This window comes from Centropristis striata, chromosome 10, assembly GCF_030273125.1.
Source record: "Centropristis striata isolate RG_2023a ecotype Rhode Island chromosome 10, C.striata_1.0, whole genome shotgun sequence".
In the NCBI taxonomy this organism is placed as follows: domain Eukaryota; kingdom Metazoa; phylum Chordata; class Actinopteri; order Perciformes; family Serranidae; genus Centropristis; species Centropristis striata.
The window spans coordinates 36,083,163-36,099,548 of NC_081526.1; the positions used below are offsets into that span (position 1 = coordinate 36,083,163).

At 38.8% G+C, this 16,386-nt stretch overlaps 2 protein-coding genes and 1 pseudogene across 2 annotated transcripts; all 3 read left to right on the forward strand.

Annotated features, from left to right (window-relative positions):
• Positions 1-1,438: 1,438 nt before the first annotated feature.
• On the forward strand, positions 1,439-2,365 carry LOC131978669 (olfactory receptor 6N2-like). Its single transcript, XM_059342380.1, has one exon. The coding sequence runs from the start codon at positions 1,439-1,441 to the stop codon at positions 2,363-2,365; it is 927 nt and encodes a 308-aa protein (XP_059198363.1).
• Positions 2,366-7,290: 4,925 nt separating this feature from the next.
• On the forward strand, positions 7,291-8,313 carry LOC131978975 (olfactory receptor 6N2-like). Its single transcript, XM_059342825.1, has one exon. It carries the CDS (start codon positions 7,291-7,293, stop codon positions 8,203-8,205), a length of 915 nt encoding a protein of 304 aa, XP_059198808.1. The 3' UTR covers positions 8,206-8,313.
• A 3,846-nt stretch (positions 8,314-12,159) lies between these two features.
• On the forward strand, positions 12,160-12,931 carry LOC131978979 (olfactory receptor 4C12-like; annotated as a pseudogene).
• The last annotated feature ends 3,455 nt before the right edge of the window (positions 12,932-16,386 follow it).

The window sequence follows — 16,386 nt, forward strand, 5'->3', positions numbered from 1 at the left end:
GGCCTTTAGTCACCCTCCTTTGGTGAGGATGGTCCTTTGAAGCAAGACATCAGTATAAGACTGCAGTTTTATAGCTGGGAGGCTCACTGGTTTCGTCACTTGCTTTGGAAGTGACAGTTTCCCAAGCCACCTGTGTCATCGTCCTAACCTCAGATCATATTTGAATTCCATTGGTCCCGACAACATCAGGGATTAGTTATGCCAATCAAAGACAACCCTGAAGCAGACGCACTTAATAGGTCCAAAGAAATCCTCTCTGTGGCTCTAACTACTCACTCAGTGAATGTGTGGATGAAAAGGTCCATGCTGTCATGAGGAGCTTATACAGTGAACAACTGCAGGCTTGCTGAGATAAAGACAGTGACCACAGAGGACCTGCAACTCACCAAGCTAAAGCAAACAGTGCACTCAGGATGTTCACCCTGTTTGACCATCAGAACTTTGCAGATCAAACCGCACTGATGGCTCTACTATTAAAAGTAGAAAAAAAAAGTACTTTCCATTTTCAGAAAGAGAGTGTTGAATTCACAAAAGTGACGTATATGTGCATTGAAAGGTCATGATTCAAGTCACGGAAAGCCTCTCATCTATCATCAGATACCAGCAGACCATAACTACTATTCTTATAGATTGAAACAGACTATTAAGCTGTTAAAAGCTATTGCAGCTAATAGTTTGAGGTAAATAAAAGGAGCATTAAATTAAAACAGTGTAAGTGTCATGAGAAAGCTGACGAGTATATTCACCAGAGACATTCATATCCGTCAGCTTATTAGAACTGAGCCTGTGTTTTGCAGGGCTGGCTGAAGCAAGGATCTGCTAGTATAAGTCACAGGTTTAAGTCACCTTCACAGCTAATAAGGTTGTGTTCAATTCTTCTGACCACAAGCAGCGATGTCACTAAAAAAGCCTCTACATGACTTTGACAACTCACATGGGACAATAAAATGACTACCATTGTGGGAAACAGTTCCGTAGGCAGTGAACAACATCAAATATCACCTCTCATCAGATACCAAACAGCCAATGGCAGATGGTCACAGCTGTTCCCATGACTTAGTCATCATGGACTACTGCAGTTCATATTTGGAGTTTGTGCACTGGGGCACATGTTCAACTTAAAACAAAAACAACAACAAAACAGCTGTGACTTTAGGCCTCCAGAGTTTGATAAATTGCTCCCTATCTGTTTTTGCAGTTTAATGAGATCATTGGAGGGTTAAGCAATCTAATACTAACATTTGCACTGACTCAGAACAGTTCACTTCTGAATGTTGGAATTAAGACATATAGTTATAAGTCACTTCAATATAGGTTGGATGTTGGTGTAAGAGACTTCTTTTATGAATCACTATTCATCTATTCATGCACACTGGTTATGTCCTCTGCTTTTTTTTTTTACTGAACTTTACTGAAAATTTAGTTTAAGACAACATTAATGGATGATGACTTGAATTTAACAATTATAACTCTTGGTGGGCATGTGGAAGTTAACAAATACAGATATGTTTATTTTTTTATTATATTCATAATATATTTGTTAATAATATGCTGTAATTTAACGATTGTGTACCTTATCTGGAAACACAAAAACCTCCATGAGCCTATGTATGTTTTTATTGCAGCTTTGCTATTGAACTGTGTTCTTTACAGCACTAGTGTTTACCCAAAGCTTCTGATAGACTTTTTATCTGAAAATCAGGTCATATCATATTCAGCTTGTCTTTTTCAGTTTTATGTTTATTACACCTTCGGCCCTTCAGAGTTCTTACTATTGTCAGCCATGGCCTATGACCGATATGTTTCTATATGTAAACCTCTTCAATATCCAACTATCATGACAAAAACCACTGTAAGTATTTTCCTGTTTGTTGCCTGTCTTCTGCCTGCTTGTCAAACTTTGGTCCCAGTAATACTCAGCGCTAAAACTAAACTGTGTAGCTCTACTTTAAAAGCCATATTTTGTAATAATGCAATTTACAGACTTCAGTGTGTAACATCAAGAATAATTACTATATTTGGTGTAGTGGCTTTGTTAGATGTCACAATTCTCCCTATGCTCTTCATAATTTTTACATACACAAAGATATTTATAATAACCTATCGAAGTTGTAAAGAAGTCAGGAAAAAAGCAGCAGAGACCTGTTTACCCCACCTGATGGTTTTAATCAGTTTCTCCATTTTGAGTGCATATGAAATCAGTATAGCTCGAGTGGAATCTAATTTGCCGAAATCTGTACGCTTAATAATGATGTTACAAATAGTTCTGTATCAGCCTTTGTTTAATCCACTTATATACGGGCTCAAAATGAAAGAAATTTCCAAACACCTCAAAAGGTTGTTCCTTCCAGCCAACAAGGTTTGATGTATTAACGCTGATTAACACTTTACAGCCATTTCTTCAGAATGAATCATGCAATGTGAGTTCTTTAAAGATATTTCAGGTGAAACATTGAAGAGCCTCTCTAACAGGAAAGTATGGTAAAAAGCAAAGAGTGACTTGACCTTCAACAATGCAATGTCTTATTTCTTCAGTTATTAAAAAAAATCTACTATATTAAGTAATCACAACTTGCACGGACTTTTCTTCAAAGTTCACTTTACTGTTATACATTTCATTAGCAAACATAATATCTGCCAAGTGATGACGTTCATATTTATACTGTTGACTCTGCATATTTTGATAGCACAGTCACATACTGATAATCAGCAAGTTAAAGTGTATTCATCCAGAGGACTAATTGTGTTTAGATTAAATCTGCATATACTTATGTTCCAGAAAAGTTTATCTCATCTTATTGCATTTCACAACTTTTTTTGAAGAACAATATTTGCTGCTCACAGATAATTATTTTTCACTTTGTGCTGTGACTTTCGACCATGTGTGCTTCAACAAACGACTGTGTATATGAGCTTGGAAGTGGTCTCTTTGACATGTTTTCTTTGACAGGATGTCAGCTCGATCTGCAAGCGTTATATGCTTATGGGAACTGAAAACCAAAAACTTGAAATGGAGACAAAAAGTTAACAATGTAATAATTAAATTGGAGATAAAGTAACTAGAGAATGATGTAAGTATACATTTTACCACAGCAGGAGGTCCTGGTTTAGAATGCATTTAATGTTTTTTTTTGTCTTAACAGCGTGGACAAAATGAATGAATCAAGGACTACTAAAACCTTTTACACACTTTTCTTAAATTATACATGTTTATCTTTCAAATAAACGGTTCACATTAAAACAAAAGTTGCATGAATTAAATAACAGATTGACTGAAATAGGAATATAAATTCATGCCTTGTCAAATTGTGAGAAAAAATGTCTAAACCAGACTCTAACATAAAAAAACTAAGTCTGAACACGGACATGACAAAAGTGACACGCGCGCGAACAGAAACGTGGCGGAACTGACTTTTGGGATATTGTTTTCTGGAATTATTTGACACACAGCTAAAGTAAGCTTGACAGTTAGCTTATCATATTAAGCCAGGCTTTTCCTTAATCCACGTTGATGGAACACCCCCTCTGGTCATAAAAACATTACGTATTAACCGCCCCCTCCTTCCTCATGAAATAACGATAAAATGTAAAAAAAAAATTGCTAACAACGACAATAATAATAAAAACAATAAAGATAAGGAAAAGATAAATGAACTAAAATATAATAACAATAAAACAAATTAAGTTACAAAAAACAATAATAACCCATACTCACATCCGTAGAAAAAAAAACTATAGAAGTAAAACAAAAAAGGACGTACAGAGGTTGGTACAGGATAGATAAACTTATCCAGGCTTCCTGCTGTTATTTCTATCATTCTCACACATAATGTTACATTACACCTTACTTTTTAGGCTATTTACCCAAACATTGAGTGAATTCCAGAATCAAGCCCTATTTCAATTCTGACCATGAACGTCACCTATAGGAGAAGCTCTATTATGTAGAAAGGTTACAAATCCTCCCCAACATTTTTCCTAAGATTAAACAGGATCTTTTCTGATGGCAGGTATGACGACAGCTCTTTAAGCCACAAAGAAACACCAGGGGGGTCCTCGCTCTGCCAGTTGATAGCTACGTATACATTTGTTGGCTGCATTTAGGGCTAATCTGAAGAAGCGAGTGTTGACTCTCATATTAACTGGTAAAACCAACAGGTCCCCCAATAGTGTTAACCGTGGATTGGCTGGGATTTCCACTCCCACAATTCCTTTAACAATGTCCAAGATAGATCTCCAGTACTGCTCCAAACATCTACATGTCCAGAACATGTGGAGAAGGGATCCTTTTTCAGTCTTACACCTAGGGCAATATTCAGAGTAGTTACTACTTATCTTATGGCAACCTGGTCTCACAGGAATCCGTGAAATAGCCACGGATTTGGTTAACTCAAAATCCGTGGAATAGCCACGGAATCATTTAAATCGGGAGTCGGGAGTTTTCCCTCCGAGCGAGCGAAGGTGGCATCTGTCTGGCAGAGCAGAGGCCTGGGCCCCAGCTGAATGGGCACGGGACTCTCCCATCTGCTACTCCCTGGATGGCTTCATGAACTCCCTGAGCAAGGTTTTTGACTCTACCTCTCCCAGTCTTGAGGTGGCCCAGGCTCTGATGTCGCTACGGAAGGGCAGACGTCGCGTCACGGATTGTGCCATTGAGTTCCGCACATTAGCGGCCGACAACGGGAGGAACTCGGCGTCGCTGTTCAACGCTTTCCTTCATGGTCTCTCCGCCGTCATTAAGGACCTCCTTGTTCCCTTGGACCTCCCTACTGACCTGGACTCTCTTATTGCCCTCGCCATTTGCACGGACATTAGACTGGTGGAAAGAGAGAAGGCCCCCTCTCAGGCAGAGGGGGCCGACGAAGCCATTCATGGGTCACTCGCCACAGCACTCCAGCACTGCAGCGCCACCGTCAGCTGCAGAGGAGCCCATGCAGCCGGGCCGAGCCCGGCTCTCTCTAGAAGAGCGACAGCGACGCCTGCGGGAGGGCAGGTGCATCTACTGCGGAGAGTCAGGACATTTTCTTGCATCCTGCCCAGTAAAAGACAAGGCACCAGTGAAGAGAGCACTGGTGAGCCAAACCACTGTCTCACCGCACTCAACCTGTCCGGCTCCACATAAATGGTAATCATTCTGAACTCATCAGCTTTCACATCTTCCAATCATCCCTGCTCCCCCACTGTCACAGTCAGCCCCTCCTCTGCCTACACCAGGCTCCCTGGCGGTAGCCCCGCCCCCTAATCACACACCTGTGTCTCATCACCTCATCGACTCTCTGTATTTAAACTCTTTGTGTCCCTTTCTCCTGTGCCAGATTGTCAGTGTACCGTGTGTCCTACTCTCCAGCGTTTTCCTAGTGTGCTTTTTGGTTTTGACCCTTGCCTGTTTTTGGACTCTGCCTCTGCCTCATCCCTTTGGATTATTTGCCTGCCTTGCCTGACTGAACATCCGTGTACCGAACCTTTGCTTGTGATTAAAGACTGGTTACCTCCTGTTTCTGCCTCCAGAGTGCTGCATTTGAGTCCTGTTTCTGTGTTGTGTAACATAAAATGGAAGAACTACATAAGTTCTGAAGAGAGGTCTAGGGAGTTGTAGTTTTTTAATAAAACAGGGTTTCCCCTAAAATTGGAAGTTGGCTTTCCAGGGGTTTGAGGGGATGTCAATCACATTTTTGGCATCAGACTTTAAATATTGTCTTGTTTAATGGGGGATTTTTAATTTTTTCAGCATATCCTTAATCAATTTCTCCATTTCAAGTGCATAGGATATCAGTTATCAGTACAAATTGTTTTGTATCAGCCTTTATTTAATTATATTATTATTATTAATTATTTAATAATTTAATAGTGATCACCACTGTATATGAATTCTTTAAATAATAGTGCATAGATGTGAAGTCTTGAAAAGGTATTTAATGTATGCACTTATTTAAAAAACAAAAAACAACAACATTGAAGGGCTTCTCCAACATGAAAGTATACTTTTATACTTATAGGTTTATACTTTTGAATAACAATTGTATTTGCCCACAGTTTTTTTTTCTTTCCACTTTTGCACATTCTGACCCAAGAGAAAGTGATTATTTACCACGTTCTGCTATGACTTTTGACCATGCTTTAGCAAACAATCACTGTGTGTATGAGCATGGTGGGTGGTCTGTTTTGTTAGTTTTTTTGTCAGAGGCCTTTTGACAAGACTGAAATGGCAAGTTTGTTTACAGCAAAACATTTTGTAAAGATAAAATGAGAAACATTAAACTATAGATACAGATGTGTGCAGTCCAATGCACCAACAGATCAGTAATAATAGGAAATAAGCAAAATCCCTTTAATAGAGAATACATAATAATAGAAAATAGAAATAAAGTAATAGGCAGCATATTGTATCATTGTCATAGAGGTCACCCTAACCCTGATTCTAGCTGTGGCACTTGATTCAGCAGCTGGTTACAGTTTAATGGGTGGAGGTAATGCACCTTTAAGATGGTATGCCAACCGACAATCAACAGATGAAGAAAAAGTCAGTTAAGTTCACCTTTTGTCCAAAATGTCTGCATATTGCCACACAGTAACTCTCCTGTGTCTCGTCTTGTGCCCTCAAAAACGTTCATTGGATATTAACAGAGACCATTTCATTCTCTCTCTCAGTATCTCTCAGTAGACGATGAGCATGAGCAATACAGGTGGAGAAGAAAATTGGGTATCTTGTGTTCACAAATTGGTAGTAGTAGCTGATGAAAGGCCCATGCAGTGCCCGCAAAATGTTTAAACAGCAAAGACCATATTGTATCTCATTGCTTGTAGAACTTGAAAGTTAATATTTATCAAATTGTGAATTGCAACCTAAAGTTGAACTTGACATAGAATGAGGAGGTAATTTATTTAGTTGATTACGTTTTTTAAGGAAGTGTAAGAAAGTTAAGATAACAAACATCTCATGTCAACAAAGTTAAACACCAAGGGTTAAAGCCTCCAGAGTTTGATGAAGTTGTTGACATGACAACTCTTGATAGAAAAGTTAATGAGATCCATGGAGGGTGAACTAATGTCATAAAGCATTTTGTCCAACTAAAATAGTTCACAACACAACTGATCTCTGAAGTTGAGCACACACAAAGCGCAGTTGAAGGTCAAGTATCTTTAAGTAAGAGACACAATCAAATACATTTTCTATGTCATAGAATATAATGCAATATTAATCGTAAAAAAAACATCAGTTTTATAATTTGTGCTTGTCCTACACATCTTAGAGCTGCATATGCATTGATGGTTTAATTTGTGACATTCCTCATGGATGATGACTTAAATGTGACTTATATAACTCTTTATGGATATGAGGAAATGGGCAAATACAGGTATTTCTATTTTTTTATTATGTTTACAGTGTATATTCTAGCAATGTGCTTCAGTGTCACCATTGTGTACCTTATTTGTATACACAGGAACCTACATGAGCCAATGTACATTTTCATTGCAGCTTTGCTAATGAACTCTATTGTTTACAATACTGCTATGTACCCAAATTTGTTAATCAATATTTTATCTGAAAAACATATAATTTCATATTCAGCCTGTCTCTTTCAGTTGTTTGTATTTTACTCCCTTAGTGCTTCAGATTTCTTTCTGTTGTCAGCCATGGCCTATGACAGGTATGTTTCTATATGCAAACCTTTGCAATATACGACAATCATGAGAAAATACACTGTGACTTTAATTCTGGTTCTAGCTTGGCTTGTACCTTTTTGTGAACTTGCAGTTCCAGTTATACTGAGTGCTGATTCAAAACTCTGCCATTTAACTTTGAATGCAATTTTTTGTAACAATTTAGTTTACACTCTCCACTGTGTGCCTTCAAGAGTACGAGCTATGCTTGATGTGTTTGCTCTGTTAAGCATGGCACTTTTCCCTTTGTTTTTTATATACTTTACATATATCAGAATACTTACGATATCTTATCGAAGCAGTAGAGAAGTTAGAACTAAAGCTTCACAAACCTGTTTACCCCATGTGATAGTTTTAAGTCTATTTTCCTGTTTGTGTGCATATGATGTAATTATTAATCAACTAGGATCTGATTTACATTTCATTATGACTTTCCAAGCGTTTTTGTATTATCCTCTGTTTTATCCAATCATATATGGACTTAAAATGAAAGAAATCTCTAAACACATAAAGAGGTTGTTTTGTCAAGCCAAACTGATCTGATGTATTAAAAGTGATGTAACTGTGAGTATTACTGATATTACAGCACAGTCATTCCTTCTGTATTACTACAGAGAAATTTATGTTCTTATCCTTGAATGGTCTTTTATATAATGGTTTGTTTTCATGCTATTATCTTTATGATGCACCATTGCAACAAGTGTACTTTCAGTTTGAACAATGTAATGATGGCTCAGTATGCTGCAGTTATTCATGTCAATAAACTATAGTAGAGGTAAAAGAATACATGTATTTCCCTTCATGGAGAATAGATAATAATTGAAGCAGTTTTTCTCATGCATTATATCGTATGTGAATATTTGTGCATCCTGGGGTCCCTAAACAGTCTGTGAGTTGCAAAAAATGGGTCTGACTGGAAAGCTGAGACTCTTGTAGAGTCAATGAGCCCAATGTTCTTCTTTGTGTGATGATGTTAGTGAGCGAAACTTGAGCTCAGTGTATAAAATTAGCTGCTGTGACCTCTAGGATAATCACAGCCCCATGAAACTTTACAACCACAAACAAGAGACCTAGAGCATTCAGAGAATAAATGGCTTTCCACACTAGATTGACAATAAGGGGGATTCTCAGCAGGCAACACAATACAAGTGCTCGCCATACAATCGCACAAAATTAAAGTCTCCAAAATGTTACACGTTATTGAAACCATTGCAGCACGTGCATCTCAGACCATAAGTTCACATGCAGAATTGAGTAAAAGGTCACAAGGATCAGGTAACCCTACAAGTAAAAAATCTTCAACACATTGATGCATGGGGAAGTAAGACCATTGGTGCACATGAAGAACTTAGTGAAAGATCACAAGGATGAAAGTAAAACAACATTATCAAAGAATATAACAAACAGAATGAGACTTTATGACAAACTAGAAAATTTCCTCTGGGGAATTTCTGAAAGGGCCACGGGGGCTACTGCCGATGTGGGTACACTATGATGAGATTCTTCAGAGATTCAAAACTATGACCTTTAACCTCAAAATGTGTGTGTGTGTGTGTGTGTGTGTGTGTGTGTGTGTGTGTGTGTGTGTGTGAGAGAGAGAGAGAGTGAGAGTGTGTGAAACGTGTATCTGGAGGAGTGTGCGCGCGTACACGCGCATTTGTGTGTGTGTGTGTGTGTAGCGAAAATTGCATAGTTGCATAGTTACCTCTGTGTGTGTGTGTATGTGTGTAATTAAAATAACATAAAGTTACCTGTGTGTGTGTGTGTGTGTGCGCGTGTGTGTGTGTTTGAAGCATGTGTATGCATGTGTGAGGAGTGTGCGCGCTTATGTGTGTGTGTGTGTATGTGTGTGTGTGTGTGTGTGTATCTGTAACTGTAATCACATCAAAGATCGAAGGCAATCAGATCAAAGCAATCAACAGAATTAACTGACACCTGTCCCGGCACAGTGACAGCAGAGGTGGACAGACTGGAATTTTTGGCCTCGAACAGAAAGCATTTTTGGCAAAACCATAATACCTATCATTGATCTGACTTCACTTTGAGCGTCCTGAGTTCTTCCTGAACGTCTACATATGGGTTTTTTTCAGAAAAATAAAAAAATAGCTTTGTTAGAGCGATCTAAAAAAACTGTTCCATCTCCCTTTTTCAGAAATCTTCCCGCATTTTTAATATGGGAGCCAATGAGGCTGTTGGTGCATGTTGGTGGCGCATCTGTGCGTCCTACGCCCAAACTATAACTCTGACAGCTTTACCAGAGGATTGTGAGTGAGAAGACTAATTTCCCTACGTTTCTATGTATAAATTATTTCTGTAGAGTGGAATTTGCGGCCTGGTTTTCAAATTTATTTTTTGACAATTTTTTCTCTCACTCTACACTCTGGCGATGATGTCACAAACTGTGACATGAACATTCCGTGCAATACACACCCATTATAATCTCAGAATTTCTCCAAAAATTATCATGGTCATTGAACAGGGATTGATAAAAAACTATATGACCTATCGAAACGTGGATTAATACACCAATACACAAGACTTGTGTCTACTGTTTAAAGTTTAAATGGAGTCTCTAGGTGAAATTATGCCAGAGAAGTAGATGTTTAAAAATCTCCAATTATTGTTCTTTTTCGCTCATTTTTTTTCGGCCGTCCCATTCATTTCAATGCACTTTCGCCACTGCTTGCTGAAGCAGCTCCATATGGGAGGAAACCCTGGAGCCACCAGCCCTTCCCCTGCATCTCCTGCAGAGCCCTGAGGTCTGGCCTTCTTCATCCAGAATCCCCTTTCCACAAGGAATTCTGAACCAACTGCAACTCTGACCGTCTCTGCGCACCGAAGTCGCCTTAATGAACACAAAGTTCATTAATACTGCCAGAGAAAGCTTAACTCAACAACAAGGACAACCAGCAACTTAATTTGCAAGACGGCAAATTATTTGAACTCAACTTCCTTCTTCCACGCCTGCCACTGAAAAAGGACCCCCCCCCCCCACCAACTGGATTCGTGAGTGATGTAACTGGGCAGAGGTTAAGCAATCAGCAAGGACTTTAGCAGAAAGGATTTAACCTGTAATTAATGATTTGGTTTATATGTGTGTTTTAAGTATATTTATGTGATATTTATGTTACAATAAAAGTTGTACGTTAACCTTGCTTTATACAGACCTGCTCACACACTGATTTTCACATGATATATTTTAAATTAACTGGAACTAAACACAGTTTATAACAGATCACACTGCCACACGGCAAGGCCTGACTCGTCAACTGGCTTCACAGCTGAAAGTTTTATGACTCATTGTGTGAGGAACTTCAACCCCCCACTCACTCACACACACACACACACACACACACACACACACACACACACGTTCCCTCTCTTTTGTAATGTACTTCTCTATAGTTTATAGATGTGTGCTTTTATTTGCTTTACTTGTTTAGAATAAATACCTTTTGATTACGAATGCTGTCTATTTAATGTTGTACATTATGAACGATATGCTGGCCTCTGCTGTGACAAGAATTCACAATTCCTTCAACCACTACTTTGTATGGTAATTTGATTATAATTATATTCATAATTAATAATCAGTGTTCCAATTGATAGTTTAATAACTTTATGAGACTGATTTAGGTGAATTGGCTATATTTTCTCTGTTTTACAGAGTGGTGCCCCTAACGGGCTGACTTAGAACAAATCAAGTCATTTCATTTCTTATAATTAATAATTATTTATGATAATTATTAATAATTCTTATAGCCATCTAACCACAGTTTTGAACCGTGAGATCCATAAAAGTGTTGCTCAGGTTCATCCCTACATATTTGTTATCCTTATGGGAGGGATAGCATTTATGATAACACCCTCTTTTGAACATATTTGATGCCCTGTGCAAGGTCATCATTTATTCATAAAAGAGCCATCCTTAATTCCCAACATTTTTGGTGACCCGTGATGGAGGCAATTGATATCTGTAACCAGGTACCCCAACATAGTTGACCCTGTTGCGTAGTTACAACATGTTGTTCACATAATTGTAGTGATTGCTGTTGTGCGCTCTATGCCTAAGTTATAATCGACCGAGAGCATGTAATTGTGTTTTACTGTTGTCAAAGCACATGCAGGCCAATGATCAGGGCCTCCCACCAACCCTGAAACAGCTCTAACTGCAATGTGATGAAAACTTTTCATCATCATTAAGACCTCTGTGTTCAGGGCCTCCATTTTGTTCACATGATAACAACTTTTGGAGGAAGAGTTCATGAGATCCATGGAGGGTGAACAAATGTTATTAAATATTTCTTCTGACTCAAATGGTTCATTTTCTGATCTCTGAAGATGAACACATCAGGTGCTGGTGATGGTCAGGTATCTGTTGCTCTATGTTAATGCAATGTTCTTATTAAGACTTCTGTTCCCTGTTGAGGCATGTGTGCTTGTTATTCAATATTCTAACCGTCTTAAGAATTAATGGTTTAATTTGTGACATTTATCATGGATCATGAATTTAATGTAACATATATAACTCTTTATGGATATGCAGACATGGGCATATACAGGTATGTACTCTTTTTTGTTATGTTGGCGGTATATATTTTGTCATTCAGCTTTAATGCTATCATTGTGTACCTTATCTGGATACACAGGGACCTCCATGAGCCAATGTACATTTTTATTGCAGCTTTGCTCCTGAACTCTGCCATTACCAGCACTAATGTGTACCCAAAGTTGTTAATTGACATTCTATCTGAAAAACAGATCATATCATATTCAGCCTGTCTCCTTCAATTTTATGTCCATTACTCGTTTAGTGCTTCAGATTTCTTGCTGTTAGCAGCCATGGCCTATGACAGGTATGTTTCTATATGCAAACCTCTGCAATATACCACAATCATGACTAAAAACACTGTGGGTATGATCAATTGTTGATCTGTGTAATATCATGAATATGGTAGTTTTTCCTATACTCTTCATACTATTTACATATACCAGAATATTCATAATATGCTACAGAAGCAGCAGAAATGTCAGGATGAAAGCTGCACAGACCTGTTTACCCCACCTGATAATATTGGTTAGTTTCTCCTGCATGAGTTTATATCATGTCACAATAATTGAAGTGGATGTGGAATCTGAGGCACATTTCATAAACACATTACAAGCATTTTGTTATTATCCTCTCTTTAATCCAGTTGTATACGGACTTAAGGTGAAAGAAATCTTTAAACACCTGAAGGGGTTGTTGTCTCCAGCCAAAATCATTTGATATATTAACACTGATTTCTTCAACAATGTCCAGTTATCACAACTTGTTTTGACTTTGGGTATATTAATATGGTTATTGATATTCAATGATCTAATCTGTATTAATGCGGTTGGCAAATGTGTTAAGACGTATGTGCGAAAATTCCTGTGTCCAGAATGTTTCTCTGTCATAATTGCTTGCTGTTTTTTCACTCCTGCACATTCAGAATTGAAGAAGAAAATCATTATTTTTCATTACAAGCTGTGACTTTGAGCCATGTGTACTTGAACTAACGGGGAAATTCTCTCATCTGCTTTTGATTTCATTTTCAGATGAGATCTTGAGATCTGAAATATTCTGACAAGGTTTGAATGGCAGGTTTATTTACCAAATGTGAATATCATTTCGTTATGAGGATGGTGGGGTGTTGGGGTGTCTCCTGTTGAATGGCCCTTCCCAATGTTTCTCCCATTAGTGTGACTGTTTGTTTCGTAAGGTTGAAACATAAAATAAGGATTTACAGAGGAGTTAATTACAGAGGCCAACGTAGGCAAGCCTGGACAAGAAAAAACAATAACAAATAAGCAACAATCATAAATAAGAGTAGGGGTTCAGGATTAAGAACAAAAACATATATAAAGGCACTATAACACTCAAAGTTATAATGATCAAACTGACAATTGGGGGTGCAGTAAGAGACTGAAATATTATTCCAGATTGATTGTTAAAGCGTTCCTGCAGCTGGAAGCTGGTGTCATTCCTGTGTGGCGCCCAAAAAGAGGCATATAGGATGGCTAAATTAGAACTGAATAAGCTCAGCCAGTGAATATACGTAAAGAGACACAGCCAGTGCAGGGACCACTGTATCCTTTAATAGCTCATGGAATCTGGAGATGAAAGCAAAATAAGGAGCCAAAAGCTAGTTTAAATATCTTGTATTGTGTATTAATTGTGTCATCTTAAATATCAGCAAATCTATGCAATTCAGTTGCTGCTGGAGTGCAAATTGCTATTTTTGCCTGTCTTTTTAAAGAGCTTGGGCTGATTGGGAAATGATTGCTAATGTGGGAAGATAAAGTTCACTAAGAGGGTTTTCACTAATTAAGACCACGCCATTTTAGAGGGCAAACGAGCTAATTGATCTAAAAGCATTTGCGAAAACACATTATATCATCTGGTGAGGCCAATCACATTTGTACAAATCCATGGTTAATTAATTTGTTACGTATTTCTGCAGCCTTTAACCCAGTGATCATTGCAATGAATTATAAAATAGTTGCTGCTGCAAGAACATCAATGAGTTCTACAATAAACTGCTGTGCAATACTTCAAGTAAACCTTCTAACTCATGGATCTGTTACTGAAACTCAACTTCCTGTATCATATTTAATAGTCACAGCAGTAGCTTTTGCATTGTTTAAATGCAGGATGTGCCGCACTGTGCCTCCCTGCCCATCTTGGGAAGTCTGGGTTCAGTGCGTTAGACTCATCAACTTCCAAATATGTCCAGTAAGAATAATGTTGGTAGTTTCAGATTTTAATGAAAAATAAAGCTTACAAGAAAAATAAAATTCAGTTTTATCAGCCAGACTGCATTAACTAGAGGCTGAGGTCAAGGACGGTAACGCCCTCCTAACGCACAAAGCACAGGCATGGGTCTGTCCTTAGAAAACAATTGGAGAAATCTGACTCTCTGTGGCTATATCCCTATCTGGGATATAGCCACAAAGAAACCTACATCAAGATTTTGGAGCCAACAGTAAATACTCTCAGAAACATAGCAAAGAATTCCAGCTTTCCCTTCTTTTCCCTTCCCATATATGGACTTAGTGGATTTACTGGGTTAGATAAGTTAGAACCAAGCAAAATATTAAGCACATGATTTCAACCTTTAATTGATGATTTAGGTTAATGTGTGTTTTAAGTATTATTTTGGGGGTATCTGTGCAAGTGGTTGTATAAGGTTTGCTTCTTAACTAACTTTAATTTCCTATGTCACATTAATTCACACACAGTATACTTTAAATTGGCTTTTTTAACAGACACATAGCTTAAAATCCGACATGGTCCTTTGTGTTCCAAGACCAAAGCCTTTCTCCCCGCCGCCATTTTGGATTTTACAATCATCGTTAGTCTGAACTCTTGAGGCCATCTTGACTCTCTGTCTCTCTCTCTCTCCCTCTCTCATACACACACACACACACACACACCCATTGTTAATAATAAATAATAGCCTGTTTAGTTTCAACACTGTGTGCTTTGTTTTGCTTTACTTTGCTTCTTTTCTGAAACTGTGAGGTCGTTTGGTGGGACGGAAAGGAACAGCTGGGTATCATCAGCATAACAATCGTATGAGACGCCATGATTGTGGATGATTGTGCCAAGTGAGGTGGTGTAAACTGAGAAGAGAAGGCGGCCTAGCACTTATCCTTGAGGCACCCCAGTGGAAAGGTTTTGTAGTTTGGACACTTCTCCCTTCCAATATACTTTAAAGATCTCACTGCTAGGTAAGACTCAAACCATCTGAGCGCAGAACCTGAAATCCCAAGTTCTGTGAGTGAAGAGAGGAGGATATGGTGGTTAACAGTGTCGAAAGCTGCAGAAAGGTACAGCAACAAAAGAGCTGATGATTGGCCAGCTGCTCGATCCAGACACAGTGATTCTGTTTCAGACAGGAGTGCAGTCTCAGTAGAGTGACCCTGTTTGAAGCCAGACTGATTTGGATCGTACAGGTTGTTCTCAGAAAGGAACCTGGAGACTTGGTTCAAGACGCTCCAGTTCTGTGCGCTCCAGAATTTTTTAAAGGAATGGTAGGAGTGAGACAGGTCTGTAGTTGCCCACTTGTGTCGGGTCCAGTGATGGTTTTTTGAGCAATGCAGTCACCTGGGCCAGTTTGAAGGTGGTGGGAAATACACCAGCTGTAAGTGAGGAGTTGATGATGTGTGTGATTGAGGAATTTACTGCCGAGGAAATGGTTTGAAGGAGATTGGATGGTTTTGGATCCAGTGGACAGGTGGTTGGTCGAGAATCCAGCAGAAGTTTCAAGACCTCCTCCTCGGTCAGAGGGTGGAGAGAGGTGAGAGAAGCCCAGTTAGGTGGTAGCAGCAGCTGTCGCTGGTCAGGCTGAGAGAAGTGGTTACTGATGGCAGCAACTTTTTCCTTAAAAAAGGAGGCAAACATGTCAGGAGTTAGCAGAGCAGAGGGAGGCGGGGGTGGCGGATAGAGGAGTGAGTTCTTGTCCTGATGTACGTGGTTTTAGCTGATTTTAGAGGTGAGAGAAGTTAGGAGATGTTGGTAGTTGCTGAGGTCAGAGGTGTTCGTGGATTTGCGCCATTTTCTCTCTGCCGCTCTGAGCCCAGCCCTATGTTCTCTGATGACTTCAGTGAGCCAAGGACAGGGTTTGGATGTTAGAGGACAGATGATTGTTAAGAGATGAGGCAAGAGAGGTACAAAAAGTGTCTGTGGCCTCATTAACA

What these genes read in the sequence shown, in the direction of transcription:
- LOC131978975 (XM_059342825.1), top strand. Translation starts at nt 7,291, where the DNA reads ATGGATGATGACTTAAATGTGACTTATATAACTCTTTATGGATATGAG.
- LOC131978669 (XM_059342380.1), top strand. Translation starts at nt 1,439, where the DNA reads ATGGATGATGACTTGAATTTAACAATTATAACTCTTGGTGGGCATGTG.